Here is a 16,020-nt window from a genome sequence, read left to right as displayed (position 1 = left end):
CAAAATTTTCAGCCTACGAGTCGCACTTTAGAGAAGGAACAAAGTAAAAAAAAAAAAAAAGGAAAGAAAAGAAAGTGCAAACCGGCATGATTACAGACTTTAAGGACAGAAATTTTTTTCCCCCTACCGCATTAGGGAAATAAGATGGCAATTTTCGGGGGTCAGGGCGAATCTGGGCATAAAGTGATGAGGCAAAATAAAGAGAGAATAGGAAGTGCAGATTCTCCACCAGAGGGCCTGGCCTCAAGGTTAATTGAGGGGTTAATGGGAGGTAATGTTGGGTAAAGGTCAGGCTGCTGTCCTGACCAGCAGGTCTTTGCCGCCCAACGACCTCAGCGATCGTTGTTTGGCATGTACCCATGTTGATGTTAGGATTGTCCCAGAGATAACAGGAGGATTGTGGGAGGCAATCTCACGAAGAATCAATAAAAATGGAGTAGACGGCGTCTAAAGAGCAAAAAAAAAGTTTTTATTTCAAATGTAGGACACTGGCATAATACAGACACTGACTGAAATAATGAATTCATTTAAAGCGCAGCGATATCTTAATGCTAGAACCCTACAGTTTTGTTTTGGAGTTTATCCACTTGAAGTTTGCTGAAATGTCTTGTCTGGTTGAAAGGCATGTTAAGACCAAACTGGCACATGGTGTTGCCAAGCCAAACTACAGTTTGCAGAATAAAATAAACAAAAATGTCTGATGTGCAGTTAGGACTAAAAACAGAAGGGTTTTTGTCACTTTTCTTGCAGGTGGTGATTGTTGGGTTTTCAGGTAAATGTGTGCCCTTTATTAGAGAAGAATTGCTGATTTTCCCGTCTGCCCGAAAAACATATAAAGTTCCCGTAGCAAACTGGAAGTTTGGCAAAACCATTCTTTGTTGAATAAGCCCAAACAAATGAGCCAAGTGACTCAAAATGGCGGTGACACGTTTGCTGCCAATGAAAACTAATTTTACATCAAAAAACATACACATTACCTGTGATGCACAGAAGTGGACATGTCATGCTTTGGAGTTGTCTAAATTTCCAACTGCTACTTTTCTCTTGTCACGACAGTTTGTAGGAAAATAAAAGTGCTAGAAATGTTCAAATTTAGCATCATTGCTCATACAAAATCAGTAAAAAAAACATTGGTGATGTTTGTGTAAGGCAACTTCCAACTTAAATTGCCATGGCCTTCTGCCACCATGTCCTTGTCATCAAAGGATGTGCAAAACTATGAAGCCAAAAAGAAAATGACACACAAGGATGAAATGCACAAACAAAAGGCATTAGATTAACAGAAGTGCACTACAACAATTCACCATATCACCAGGTTTCTTCTGTTACATGAATTCTTCACATTTTCCAAGTTGTGTTTTCTCGACACTCTGTAGCCCGCAACACATTTGGAGTATGGGCTCGTCACAAACACGAAAACGAGGTTTACGTCCCGCAGATTATCCACCGAAGAGGGGCACATCCGACCCTTGGCGTACTCATAACACTGAGCTGCTAAGATGAGCCATGCACGACGGCACATCATCTTTGATGGCGTTAAAAAGGGACATTTCTTGTGACCGTTTTAGTAAGCAGAGCTAATGAGGGCCGGCGTTAAGCATCATCGCTTAAACAACATCAAAGCGGATCTCCAAGACAGGAAACGGCTCTGCTGGTGACTCACTGTAAACTCATCATGAGATACACAGAAGAAAATAGAGGAGTTACTGCTTCACTCTGCAGTAGTTTACCATTTTATTGTGACACTTGATTCTCATGTGACCGGAGACCCAAAAAGCTGCTCACGCGGCAACTCTAGTCATCTGTGATTTTTGATATTTATGCAGAACGCATTGCAAAAACAAACACATCACGAAAGAGAGTTGTACCATATGCAAGTGACAAAACAGGTTTGTTATAGGCCAACATAGCAAAACAAAGGCTGAACATGTATATATCAGTACAGAGTAATATTCTGTTGGTCAGACTCTTTAATGATTATATATATTAAAAAAGTGCTTCTTTTTCCAGTAAAACAGTCTTCCAATGTTTTCAAATCTGATGTGAGGAGATTCTTCAGAGAAAAAAAATATTATTCCAGCACTTTTGTACAATTTTTGCAAAGCTTATTAACAATTTTGTGCTGCTCATTCCACTATCTCTCCCCCCCCCCAGCAATGCTCAAAATAGAAATGAAAATGCAATTATTCCAGATCACACCCTTAGGTTTTGTGTCAGAAGGTAGCAGAAAAGTGTCCTGAAACACTTAAAATTTTCACCAGTTTCATCTGCTATACAGTAGATAATGTTTTAATGAAATCAACAAAGCTACAGTATGAAATGAGGAATGTATTCACCATCACAAACCCTTTTGTTTACAGTGTTGACTGGACTAAAATAGCAATCTAAGCCTTTTGTTTGGCATAGAAAATAAACAAAACAGAAATAAAAATCTGCAAAATGCATTTAGATCACCAGTAAGACTAAAAAGATGCAACTGAAAGGCAATGTTAATGTAACAATAAAATGCTTGAAGTCAGCCTATGATAATGCTTTTCTGTACTAGTTAACATACTTACAAAGCATGACACATTCATAAATGTGAATTTATTTGCAGTCTTTGCTGGGCTGTTTATTGTGTTGAGCCCAGTGTCCAACTCCTTCACACACACCTCCATGTTTCTGCTGAATTCAAAGGTAGCAGTTCCATTAGAAGTGCATCTTAATACATTAAAACATCATCAAAAAGTTCATTTATAACTGTAATTCCAGATTAAACTCAATATACAGGCTGATTACAAACAGAATGATATATTTCAGTTATTTATTTCTGTCCTTTGAACCCCAATGAGCCTCTTTGTTCACACAGTACTATAATCAACTATTTTTAATGGAAGTTGAGTGGAAGGAAAAAGTGTGGTAGAAAAATGATGCAAGCAACATGGATAATCTTGAAGAGATTATGAAGCAAAGTCAATTTAAAGTTCTCCCTGCTGACAAGCTTTTTGTGGGCGTCCATTTTATTTTTCAACAGGATTTGGCACCTGCACACAATAGGAAAGGAACAAAATTGGGTCGAGTGACCCTGGTGTCACGGTTTGATTATCTAGAAAAGTACTCTAGCTTAAATCCTGAGAAGAGTCTAAGGGGTATAGTCAAGATGTGGATTAGAAAGACCAGAGCTAACAAAGCAGAAGAGTTGGGGGGCCACTATCAAAGTAATCTGGGGTTTTTCACATCGACATGGTTCCATGCTATGTTGCACTGATGCATCAATTGGAGAAAAAAAAAGAAGCTGGTATTGTGGGCCCATATAATCCTATCAAGATTGATTAGTGCTGTGTAAATTTTTCTATCACACTTTTTTCTTCCACTGAACCTTTTATTTATCCACATCGACTCAGCACTCTGTCGTTAGAGTCAACATAACACTATTAATTGGAATTACTGCTTTTAATTTGCTGGTCGTACGCAAGTCTGATATTCCAATAAACAGAATTTTTCTGTGTGTGTCAGCTCTAAACTATAATCATAAACGGTAACAGAAAGCAGCTTGAACTACCTCAGTTTTTGTGTAATGGATCTGACAACTGTTGCGTTTTCATTTGAATTATCAATGTAAATGAACTTTTTGGCGATTTGTTCATGGGGATGCACACGTCTATATTCCACGCCACGGAGGCGCCGGCAAACCTATGTGGGGAAGCAGATGCCGCAGCACTCCATGCAGATTTCCAGGCAATCCGACGACTCGCAGCAGGCGTCCATGATGCCACAGTCCATGTCGCAGGGGCAGTTGCAGTCGTCGCCCATGTCGTCGGCGCAGCAGCAGCAGCAGCAGGCCTCGGAGGTGCACGCGCCGCAGGACGCCTGGGCCACCACCATGTTGCAGAGCGTCAGGAACTCGCAGAAGAGACAGGCGAGGATGCAGTGAACGCAGCAGTCTGAGTGCGAGCCACAGCCAGGCAGGGTGCCGAGAGGTGAGGTGGGGTGAGGTGGCACAGGGAATGTGAATAAACACACACACACCAACAACAACAAAAAAAGAAAATTATGTAATTCATTGAAATATTTGTCTGTTGATAACCAAAATAAAATGTTATGTCTTCATTTATATATATATAAAAAAAAAAAACAGTGTTGAAAACAAATGAAAAGTGAGTGACAAGCATGGCCTGAAGAAGAAACACAGCAAGTCTGTAGTTAACGAGTGAGTTTAGCTAAGAAGGAAGGAATGGCAAGAAACAAGAAAATAAAAATTAATAACTCCTACCCCGCAGTTTTGATTAACGGGGCTGTTGAGTAAATGTGGCATTATCATGCAAGCCGTAGGGTTGATCAAACAAAGATGATTATCAATGTCTAAGAGTCTCACTCGGCCAAATAGGTGAATTAATCCTGGAAACACTTAGACCTCTGATTAACATCTAACCTCCTCGTGCACACTGTTGGTGCATGTGAGGCAGGGATGCAGTTTGTTGCTTTGCTGCAATCAAGAATCCCTGTTTGAGTTACAAATGTGGCCATTAACGCTCATAAGTTTGAAAAGTATTGGCCAATAGGACACACAGTAGCGAGGACAAAGTAATTCTCTCAAATTCAAGCGATTTCGATGTTTGAAGGTGATAATTTGATGAACCCGCCGTGTTCAATATGAGGTGGTGGGAGCATTATGGTGTTAAAGAAGCTGGAAAGGCAGTAAAAAGGCTGGAAGGAACAACAAGGGACAGGGGCAAGGTCACAAAGGAGGTAAGGAGGACACTTAAAAGAAAGGAATATTTTTTACACACCCAAATTTATTTATTTTTCCCCAAAACTTACCCAGAACCAGAAAATACTGAAACAAAACATCAAACTTTTCCAGGCTGCTACAACTATTGCATAAAATCCCAATACATTTTTTTTTTAAAAAAAACACCGAAAAGTCAGTGGTTACAATTTGACAAATTGTTAAAAGGGCTTAAGGGGAATAAATTGTTTTGCAATGCACTGTATCTGGAAACAAATATAAAATACTTAAAGTAAACAAATCAAAATGTAAGGTATAAATGCATAAAAGTAATGCTATTCAACTCTCTTCAGCACTCGAGAAGTTCCAAGAAGTTCTGTTGTTGAACTATAAGTCCTTCCGTAAGTGAACCTGGCACACTACTCCTCGCAGCCGTTTCTTTGTTTTTCTTTTTTTTTTTGATCAGAGTTCAGAGCCGCGCCACTGCTTTGGAGTGTTAAAGAGACATGATGTGGATGGATGCGGGGAAAAATAGCATTACAAACAGACTGCATTTGCATGACTTTCATCAGCCCATCTCCAGCCGTCAGAAGTGCCTGTTACTGATTGGGTTAGAGGGGGGAAAAAAAGGTGCAGAGTGTGGAGGACAGAACAGGGAAGGCGAACTGAGCCCCACTGAATGTTCATGTTTGATTAATCAAAGTAGAAAGGAGTTTTTTTTTGTTTTTTTTTTTGCCCCCCTCCTCCTGTAATTTTGCAGTGCTGAGGGCTGCAGAGCTGACCAGAAGCGCAGGCTGATACAAACAAGATAGCGAGAGGAATATGAAACGAGGAAAGAGCTTGCGTACGTGTCGGAATGGACGCCTGAAGTTTGAATGCATCTTCTTATCCTTATCTGAGGCCTCGACACGGGCGGCGATGGAAGATGCATGAGAACTCGCAGAACCTCGCAAAGTATTCATACCCCTTGAAGTTTCCTACATTTTGTCACATTAAACCACAAAGCTTAAGACTTATCTATGGGGTTTTTAAGTGACAGACAGAGCATAATACAAACTGAGGTGGAAGGAAAACTATGGTTCATACATTTTGCTTTTGTTTTGTTTTTTTAAATGAAGAAAAATCTGAATAATGTTTGCTGACCATACATCTTTCAATCCCTTTACCCTGTTAAACCCAAATTAAACAAATTTTCTTCGGAAGTACTACAGCTTGAGAGTAAATCTGTGCGTAATTTAATCTCATTAATTTGTTCTGTGAATATCTTAAAATTTAAAGAAATTTTAAACGTCAAAAGTTTGTGCACCGTGCAACTTGAGCTGGCACACCAAGGAGAGAACACAAAAAGCAAACCGTCCTGTGGCGACTCTGGAGGAGTTGTGGAGATCCACAGCTCAGGTGGGAGGGTCAGTTATACAGAAACAAGTAATACCTCATGATAATTGCTTAATGAAGTTTGTGTTGCAAATGTACCTCTTAGCAACTTCCAACAATTTAGGGCTGAAATGGATAATCAGATTAATCGTGATAAATCAATTTTTGTAATAAACGTCAACTAATTTAGCAATCAATTAATCCATAACTGGAGTATATAGATCTCAAAACAGGCCATTTGCTGAAAAAAAAAAAAAAAAAAAAAAACTAAAATAAATAAATAATTGCCGTGTTTTAGCTTCACCTGGTTCAAATTCAGTGAAATAATCCCATTTTTTAATGCGTTTCTAATCTGTAAAATGTGCCGATGTTGTTTATCCGTTTATATAATTGTCAGAATAATCTGTTAGCTGAAGCCCTGTCAGAATTTCATGATTTATGTTCTTCAAAATACTTTTTTAAAGAAATTTGAAAATGATGCATCTATAAAGAGGCGGGGGCGGTGGGGGAGGGGGGGAAATACAATGACATCTAAATGTAAAATGACAAAATGTGAAAAAAAAAGTTCAAGGGGTATAAATATTTTGCAGGGTGCTGCATCTACACCCAGAGAACTCGGCAGAGAGAAAATGTGGCTCGTTCTCCTGTTTACTGGCAGCGAACTGCAAGGGCTCCGAAGAAACCAGCTCAAAACTTTAAAGTTCAGCTTAACAAACTCTGAAACACCCAGAGGGTATAGCCATGCCAACAGTGCAACAGCAGACTTTGAGTATGATACAAAAACAGTACACAGACATTAAGCAGTGGACAGCCATCTCAGCTATTCACTTGGATGTATAATTCAGCACCAGCGATTAGTCTGGATCTTACAGAAGCCAGCAAGGAGGAGGAGATGGAGGGAGGGGAGCGAGGGGAGGGTCGTACATTGCACACAAGAGAGCTGGACGTGAGGCACAGATCGGCGAGAAAACACACGAGAAAGACGGGCGGAGATGGAGAGAAGCCAACCGACGGACAGACTGAGCGCATTGCACACTCACAACGCTCCTGTTTAATGTCAGTCGGTGGAGATGAAGCCCGAAAACCGGCGTCCAGGCGTCTCCGAGGAAATAGTAAGAGACGTGTGGAAAGCTGACATCAAAAAAATAAAGGGGAGCGGCGTGACACAAAACAAGCTGGATGGGCCTCGGAGCGGCAAGCTGTGCAAAACATCGAAACCCTCGAAGAGGAGGGGAAAAAAAAAAAGAAAGCGGGAGAGGGGTGGTGAGACAAAGCCTCAGTGACCATGTGGGTTGGATAGTGAAGGTCCACCACATACGACTTAAAAGCCGGCCCTTTTATAATGTATGACTGAGACAAGGCGCAAAAACATCCGAGGAAATGGCAAAGAAAGACAAAAAAAAAAAGTGGGGGTTGACTCTGAATCTCGGAACGAGGCCAAAGCAGCTCGGAGATCTGAACCGATACACAGACAACAAGAGTTGAGACGGCCCACCCCGCTGTGCAAAAAGCAGCCTGCTAAACGGCTGCTCAGAAGCATCGGGGTTGTTGGCTCCGGAGCCAACGGCGTGTGCCAAGAATCATTCAGAGCGGGAGAGTCCCCAGAGCTAGCTTCTGCTAGCTCGCGCCTTTTATTTCCTGTGTTCAGAGGGGCTGTTTAGGAGGCTAATTTCACAGGCAAACAGATTATGTTAATCCGTGTAAACATTCAAACAACAGCTTGGCTGCCATCCGGGGGGAAATAAACAGTTGAGAACCAGCATATTGATACTGAGAGCTCTGGCATCTTCAAAAAGGCAACGCGAAAGCTGTAATGAGACTTGTTGAGCGTTTAGTGCTTTTTTTTTTTCCCTGCGCTTCCTCTACTTTGTTTTTTTTTGCCACCAATTAAGACGTGGAAAACATGACACATCGAGACCATATCTGGTGGTTGCATTTTATCTAAACTTGAGAAGAACTGAGGATGAGGGTACGGCCTTTGTTTTTGGTTCTGCTCTGATGCATCGAATAAAGACCTGACAGCCCCGATTTAAAATTATCTTCCAATCACAGACTTTTTTAAAAATTATTTTTATCAGATTACAGTTTATATTTAATTTAAACTTGGAGCCACAAAGGGATATATTTCAAGCATTTATGTAGATTAAATTAGATGGTTAAGACTTACAGATAGTTCAGCCCCCCTCCAAGAAAAAAAAATCTGTTTCCAGAATCTTCAAATAGAGCATAATGTGATCAATAAACAATTTGAATACGAAAATGCAAAGTTATAACATACACAATCTTGGGGAAGGCTGCTGATTTGAGTCACTGATACAAGCCATGGAGAGGTAAGGCAATAAAGCTCCAAGGGCAGTGCGCAAGTATTTTCAACAATCTGGAAAGTTGAAACCAAGGTAAAAGGGTGGTAGAAAAAAGGAAGAAAAGTAGATCTATGTACTCAACACTTGGCTAGGGCTACTTGCATAAATTATTGTACCACTGTACCATCAGCTCTGCTGATGTGCTGCTTTGATGACAACCTTCAGCATTCTTGCATTGTTTGGTCCAGTGAACACAATCACTTCCTGGTCATTAGAACCAGGTACTGGTACTTTTGGTAGTGTGAGCAGGTGCCGAGTGCTGCTGGAAAATGAATTCGGCATCTCAACAAGTCCTGTCAGCAGCAGATTTCTTGATAGATGGTTGGACTTGCTTTGGATCTGATAATCTGCAGTGGACCAACAGCAGCAGATAGCCTGACTCCCCAACTAAACTCTGTGGAAACTTCACACTGGACCACAGGCCACTCGTATTCTAAGCCTCTCCACTGTTCCTCCAGATGCAGTGACCTCGATCCAACAGTTGCAGCTGTTGTCGTGGATACATCTGCAGTGGTTCTGGACATTCTGGCTCCAGAACAAGAACAAGCCTTGTAAATGTCCTCCTAAGCTCATGAATGGACTTTGCTTCACAATCCTCAAGGCTGCCATTATCCTTGCATGTGGGGCTTTTTCAACCACATTTTTCCTTCCACCTAATTATCTGTTAATATAGTTAGATTCCGTTTTCAAAACATGCAGTTTATGCAGTAGAGACCACTTGTGATTTACTATCTTTGTGGAGGGTATCAGTGACTTGAGTAATAACATTTCTCTACTAAAATCGTTTCTTTTATGCATGAATAAGTAATATTCAGATTTTCTGAAACTGAACTGTGGGTTTTCTTTAGCTGTAAGATCTAAACGCAATTTACTGAAATAGACCTGTAAATAAGTCAAATAAACAGCAAAATATGCTTATCCCTTGGGAAGCGTACTGAAGCGGCGGAGAACACACAGCCACCAAATGCAATAGATTGAAGAGGGGAGCAACGGGGCCCTGCTAATGAGGGCCAAGGTGTTGCTGATGGGATGTGGGGAGAGCCAAAAAGGGCCCAGAGAGGTGTGAGGGGCCTGAAGAAGGTTGGTCACGACTTATAATAGGCACCCCGTGCTCTCAGGCCTCGTTAGACGCTCGCACCTATCTTCCAGACGGAAGAGGACCGGGCAGCCACCTTCATTACCGGACTCACCTCAGCCTCTCACCTGACAAAAGTGATGGCTTCCCCGCACGCCCAACGCACCCTCTGACTTATTGTTAAGGCAAATAAAAGCCACGGGAGAGAGATAAGATGTCATTTGGTTGACGGGAGTGATAAATACGAGAGGTCAGGCACCTTCATCATTAAAAGGTGAGAGAAGGTAAGAATTTATTATCGATAGCTGATGGGGGTATTACTTCACGAGCCGTCCGAGAAAATGCCCCAAGCTTCCCGCCATTTTGCTTTCGCTCATCTGTTCTTTTGTGGAACTCTGGTAAGTCAGGAGGCTTGTATTTTCCTACATGAAGAAAAATGGATGTTGATTTTATGCAAACAAGACCAGGATGTGGTCGATACTTTCTTCATAAACTTTCTGAACTGCTGCCATCAAGTAAAAACCAATAAACTTAGAATCAGAAAACTTTATTTTCTCCCCAAAATTTCTGATAAATATTATGATCATTTTGGTGGCATATTGGGTGAGAAACTGGACAGCAAATGACACCAACTGTTTAACCAGGCCATAAGGTCGATTTTCATCATTAGTGTCTAAATTGCCTTTACCATCCCTGACTAAATCCTGCTGCTCGAAGCTTTGCTAACAAAGTTAGAATTATATTAGGGTCGACACAAGCTGAGATGAAGAGACAGAATTATATAATTAGGAGTTAGAAAAGTTAGTTCGAATTAGTACTGCGTTTTAATGTTTAATTGCCAACATTGTGTGCCGATTACTAACCCTCTGGTAAAGGAGGTTTCTGCGAGCCCGTGGAGCTGCCTTTGCTCCGTCTGCTGCTGTCACTGTTGACCGACAAGCTGGACTTCAGCTTCCTCTGCACCCTGTGAGACACGGGCATGGACGGCTGCCTCCTGGGCTGCTCTGTCTGTGGCATGGCTGTCGCCGGCGCGTGCCCGGGGCCCGACCTGCCCGCCGCGCTAGCCCCGACGCCGGCGCCGCAGGTGCACGTCCTCGTGCCCTCAGGGCTGCCGATGCCGGAGTGGATTCCGTTGGCGTTCGATGCTGTGGGCGTGCCGGAGCTGTTGTGGGGAAAGCCATTTTGGTCCTTGGCAGTCTCTCGCTCCGCCTCCTCAGAAGGCGCTGGCTTCAGGTCAGACTCGGACCGCGGCTGAGCTGTTGAAAAATAAAGGGACAGGATGTCATTTTGAGCTCTTTGGTGTCTTCAACAGAGCTGCACAACATGTTGGATGCTGAATCACAATTCACTGAAGGAAAGTAGAAAGTCATCAGCAAGGCACATTCAATAATAGAATTATAATAACATGTTTCTTGATTTTATAGAGGCATTTTGTTGTTTCTATGGCTCAAACTTTTGTTGGGCATCTTAATTTTCCATAATAACTTAAAGCAATAATGTGAAATGCCACTTAGGAAAACTGATGGCTATATTTTCATATATTAACATGTCAATGTTCATTAATAGGTACTGTCAATTAAAAAACAAACAAACTGGAACTTAAACTATTTAGGAAATTCTTAAACTTTCAGCCCTTCTTGCGTCTTGCACTTTATCTGCCGCAACTCTTAACAAGATAATGTCAGTCGTGTGACTAATATTTCAAACCCAAAAAAGCAAGCGAAGAGCAGAAACGTACAACTTCACATGTGAAAGAATCATGAAAGCCACCTGTGTAGTCAAACACATTTGTGGCAGCAGCTCCTTGGTGAGTTAGGTCGGCGTGAGACGGAGAGATTATTAGAGTTAAAAAAAAAAAAAAAAAAAAGAGGAAAGGCAGCCCTGTGATAGTGTACAAATTTGTAAAATGGCTGCTGTCTGCAACAGTAATGATCTTCTCTCCTCTGAAAGCTCGGAGATGGCCTCAACCAGACTTTCTAAGTGCGTGTGTGACAGTCGCAGAAAGCCAAGAGACAGCAACCTGTCTGATAAGAAGGGAAAGGAAGGATGCGAGTGAGGAAAAAGGAGGTGGCATTTCACTGAGAGGAACACCTTGCACATTCAGCTCTACTGGGAGTTAACTCCTGCTTTAGCTTCCCTGCACATCAGAGCTCCGGTACATGTGCACACGCTGCCAGATTTTCTGAATTATTCATCTCTTTTTTTTTTTTTCTTTTTTTTTTTAAGTTTCTCTGAGTGAACCCTTACTTATTTTAGACCTTATATGCATTGTCTATATGGCATCGTTGCAGCTAAGCTTTATATTCCGTCACATTTACCAGCTGTTGTAACAGAAACCTTTGCAAGCCTCCATATGTTCCCCCGCAAAAAACAACAACAAAAAAACCAAAAACACACATTTTCCTAAGTGGATGCACACATGGATGTTAATGCGATGCTGGTAATTTGTTTCCATCTTTATTTTCTTTCTGTCAGCTCACCAACAAGTGCAATTACAGTTAACAAGAGAGCAGGAGTGTGGGAATGGGGGCCTTGCAGTTTTTAACAACACATCACCCTGGGAGAGGCCGGACGTGAATGTGGATGTAAAACAAAGCAATTAAATACGCACTCTGGGCTTTCGCCTTCTCCTCATGCAGGCGTCTGCGTGCTGCTTTAATAAACAAATACAGACTTTGGGGATCAGGATTCCATGCAATTTGAATTAGACAACTGCGTGGCATACCACGGAATTCATTATGCAGTGATTTAAAGGCCAGGTTGTTGGATTTTTTTCATCTCTGAAAGACAAAAAAGCCAAAAGAACCCCGTCCATGACAACGTATGGAGCGACTGAATCATTCCTAACAAGGATAATCGCAAGAGGGTACATCTGTTGCTGCCTTTCACACATTTTTAATAAGTGTAACTTTCCTTTTCCTCCCCCCCACTTGTGTAGTCAATTTTGGTCTTGTTTATCAGTGTCAGCACAGTGTGCAATAGCAGTGTTATCACAGTTTGCGAAGCTTCGGGAGCTGACGGAGGGATATTTTTTTATTTATATATCGAGGAATAAACTAGCGGCCCATCTGAATTTATGTGTTTTGTTGCAAAGAAAAACATGTTTGAACTCGAAGGCTCATAGAAAAAAAAAAAAAATCAAAGTATAATTTTATGGGTGATATTGCCGATTGTTTTTTTTTTTTTCCTATTGTATTTGGGTTCACATGCAATAAAATCTAATTGAAATCCCTTTGCCGGAACAAATTACAAAGACCGTTTTATTCCTGTCAAATATCAACTTTTTTGTCCTTTTTTTTTCTCTCTCTTTTTGTTTCTTTATTATGATTAGGAGCTCAGACCTTTCCAGACTTTTAAAGAACCATCAAACTACCCGAAGATTTTGCACATGCAGTTGAAAATTATGACTAAATGCAACATGAGTTTCATTGGTATTTTTGCATTCATTTGTGATCTCAAAATATCTAAAGTAAATATTACATACAACATCGTTTTACATTGGTTTTACATAGCCAATGGAATACAGTCACTGCATCGCAGGGACTGTATTTTAGGACAGTTGAGGTGGATTTCAGCATCCAGCCAGAACTGAGTGTCGTTGGGGAAAGAGCCACCCGAGTTCTCCCTACTGGACCCGGTAACTCCGTGCCCCGATCTCAGATAAACATATAGCAATGGATGGATGGTAAACCATTTCACACATTTCATTAACACAGTTTAGAACATAATTTACTTCAAATTTGCAAAATTCAACATGATGAGTGATGGCTAAAGACTTCTGCACATTAAATAAACCCACGTCTTTAAAGATCAGTCTCTGTTATTTTACACATATGGCACTAAACCCCCGTACACCAGATACAATGACACCGAAAAGGTAATATCAAAGCTTTATGTATTGGATAAAACGTAACAAACTCATCTCTATATCAAAGCAGTTTCTTATCCAATTTGTGTAGTGCCATAATAAGCTTAATAACAGCCATTTCACGTTATTTAGCTTAAGTGAAGCAGCCGCATGGACTCTCACATTCAAACCCACGTCGATGCATAAAAACAGCCAAAGAAGACTGGGAGGCATAATTGCCTTCCCTTTGCAGGAAGTCAACCTTCCAATTTGCCTACATATAAATACTTATTAAGAAACCACCAAGTAAAAATTAGAGTACATAAGCGGTTAGTCGGGTTTCAGACACAGTGCAGAGCTCCACAGAAGTGGCTAAACTCAGCGGAGTTCTGCTATTCGGTAGCAGGTCCTCGGTTTGGACAGTAATCACACAGTGGCAGTCTTTTATTTTTAACCTGCTGAAAATGGAGACTGAGATTAATGGACACAATGGAGCAATATTCATAATCATTGATCATAATAATGATCATACTGTCAAAGATGGCAATGACAGACTCGTACAGTCACCAGGAGACAAATGAAGAGATAATGAGAAAAAGCAGGAATGAGGAAAAATTGTAGAATTGGATTCCATTAAAACTTTTCACTGTGCACTTTAGTCCAGTATTGGGAAACTAAAGCAGAAATTACATTTTACACTTTTGTTTGTTCCTGACTGACAAAACCATATTGTCGTTATTTTAGTACATTAGTAACATTGATAATATTTTAGAGTACATTCATTCAGTGAAAAATACAATCCCAAAAAACAGTATTTGACATTATTGATGCCATATTTTTGCTATTTAAATAACTCATTTAATACAGTATTTTTGTCATTTAGATATTACAGTTTTAACATGTTCAAAGTTTTCGTAACTTTTGACGTTATAAATGAGGCACAAAGCCTCAATGAGTCTGAAATACCAAAACTCTTGGGACTCAGTTTCTACTAATTCCATTTTGTGGTAATATTTTTTTTTAAATAATATGGTCTGATATTTCATCTAAAGATACTTTAAAGTTACTTTTTGAAATTTTCATTAGGGCCTGCAATAATACACCCTGGTTATCAACAGTTTTACATTATTCCTACTACAGCCAATACCAAGATGTGAAACTTACAAATCCCTGCAAGTTCAGTTAAAAAAAAACAACATAAGTCCAACAATCTTCTAAGAAAGCAATAGAGAGTCCTGAAATGATTGAATGAACACAGCCCAACCGCAGGCACCGGAACAACATGTTTTGGAGGAAGAGCTGGACATCCGCACGCAACGTACACACACGCAAGCTTCAAATTGGACTTGTAACTGCCCTATTTCCAGCACATCAACAACTGTTGAGGGTGTACGTTTGTAGTTGAATAAAACATGGTATTCCCCTACACACGCTGTCACACACATCACAGGGGAAACTAGGGGCTGAGTGGTTCTTGACTGTCTAAGCAGCATCCCAATTTGGTCCCAGCTACTAGTAGCTGACAGCCTCAAATATCTGGGGAGCATTTTTAAAAGGCCAGCGCTTGATGGATTCATGAAGAACACACAAATATAATTGCTATTTGTCCCAGAGTCTTCAGTGGCTGCGCCACACAGGGACCACACGGCGGAGTGCCTGAAGAGAACGGGAAAGCAGGGGTGGGTGGGGTGGATCGCGTTGTATGTAAAACCGAGTATTCTGTATAAACACCTCGTTTTTGGCACAGAAAAATAGGTCCTACAGGAGGGAGCTGGAAACTGCACCAAAGAGAAAGAGAGAGAAGGAGAGAGAGAAAGAGAGGGAAAGAGAGGGAGAGAGAGAGAGAGAGCGAGAGGAGGAGGCCCTCACACACACATACACACACCCATCAAGGTGAAATATGCATACATGTACGCACGCATACATGTCAATTGAAACAAAGCTGTATAAACAAGCATTCTAAAATAGTTGGGCGCATGAAAATAGAGCACAAAAGGTCAAACAGGGCGGTATGGAGATTCTCATTTGCACAGCGCTGCATGAGGAGTCGCAGGTAAAGGCGTGGAGCAGATTGAACAATCACAGTGGATCCGCAGTTCTAAAGCTTGGTCCTTTTTAATATTAATGCCCCCGAGACGGGGAGAAACGGGCGAAATGTGTTTGCTCAGGCTTATTAGAATGCCCATCATAGACAGCATACAGTTATTCAAATGTCACATCAGTCCCTCCAAATAAAACACCCCAATCCAGATCTTGTAGTCATCTCCTAATGGCCGTTATTACACAACGCAGCGAGTTTTGTGAGTTTACACTGAATAGAATATGCGAGTGCCTTTACTGTTAGTTAGGAGCCACACAGGCAGGCCCCTGCGCCTTGTTTATCTTTTTATGCCAACGTATTAGAAAAACATGTATATTTTCTGCCTGAATGGTCCGCGTACCTGCATGATTGAAATGCTAATTTGCAAATGTGCAATGACCTAGTCAGACTCCTCTTACCACCGACTGCCACCCCCGCCTCCGCTCGCTGCCAAAACAGCCTGAGGTATCATCTCTCCTCCTAACAAACAGCGGTGTGGAAAAACCCCTGCTTTCAATCCAAAGGGATACATTTTCTCATTAGAAATTATACATCTTCCCCAGTCGTATTTAT

The 16,020-nt window shown here is 41.1% G+C and overlaps 1 protein-coding gene across 1 annotated transcript in view; it reads right to left on the bottom strand.

Annotated features, from left to right (window-relative positions):
- Positions 1-448: 448 nt before the first annotated feature.
- Positions 449-16,020, bottom strand: part of LOC103156611 (myoD family inhibitor domain-containing protein-like) — a 29,264-nt gene continuing 13,692 nt past the window's right edge. The window contains exons 4-5 of the mRNA XM_007578739.2: positions 10,384-10,776; positions 449-3,923 (exon numbers count right to left, since the gene is read on the bottom strand). Of these exons, the coding sequence (XP_007578801.1) occupies positions 3,673-3,923; positions 10,384-10,776 (644 nt within the window). The 3' untranslated portion in view covers positions 449-3,672. The remainder of the gene's footprint in view (positions 3,924-10,383; positions 10,777-16,020) is intronic.

This window comes from Poecilia formosa, unplaced genomic scaffold (assembly GCF_000485575.1).
Source record: "Poecilia formosa unplaced genomic scaffold, Poecilia_formosa-5.1.2 Scaffold9, whole genome shotgun sequence".
Lineage (NCBI taxonomy): Eukaryota > Metazoa > Chordata > Actinopteri > Cyprinodontiformes > Poeciliidae > Poecilia > Poecilia formosa.
This window is presented reverse-complemented; position numbering and strand designations above follow the sequence as displayed.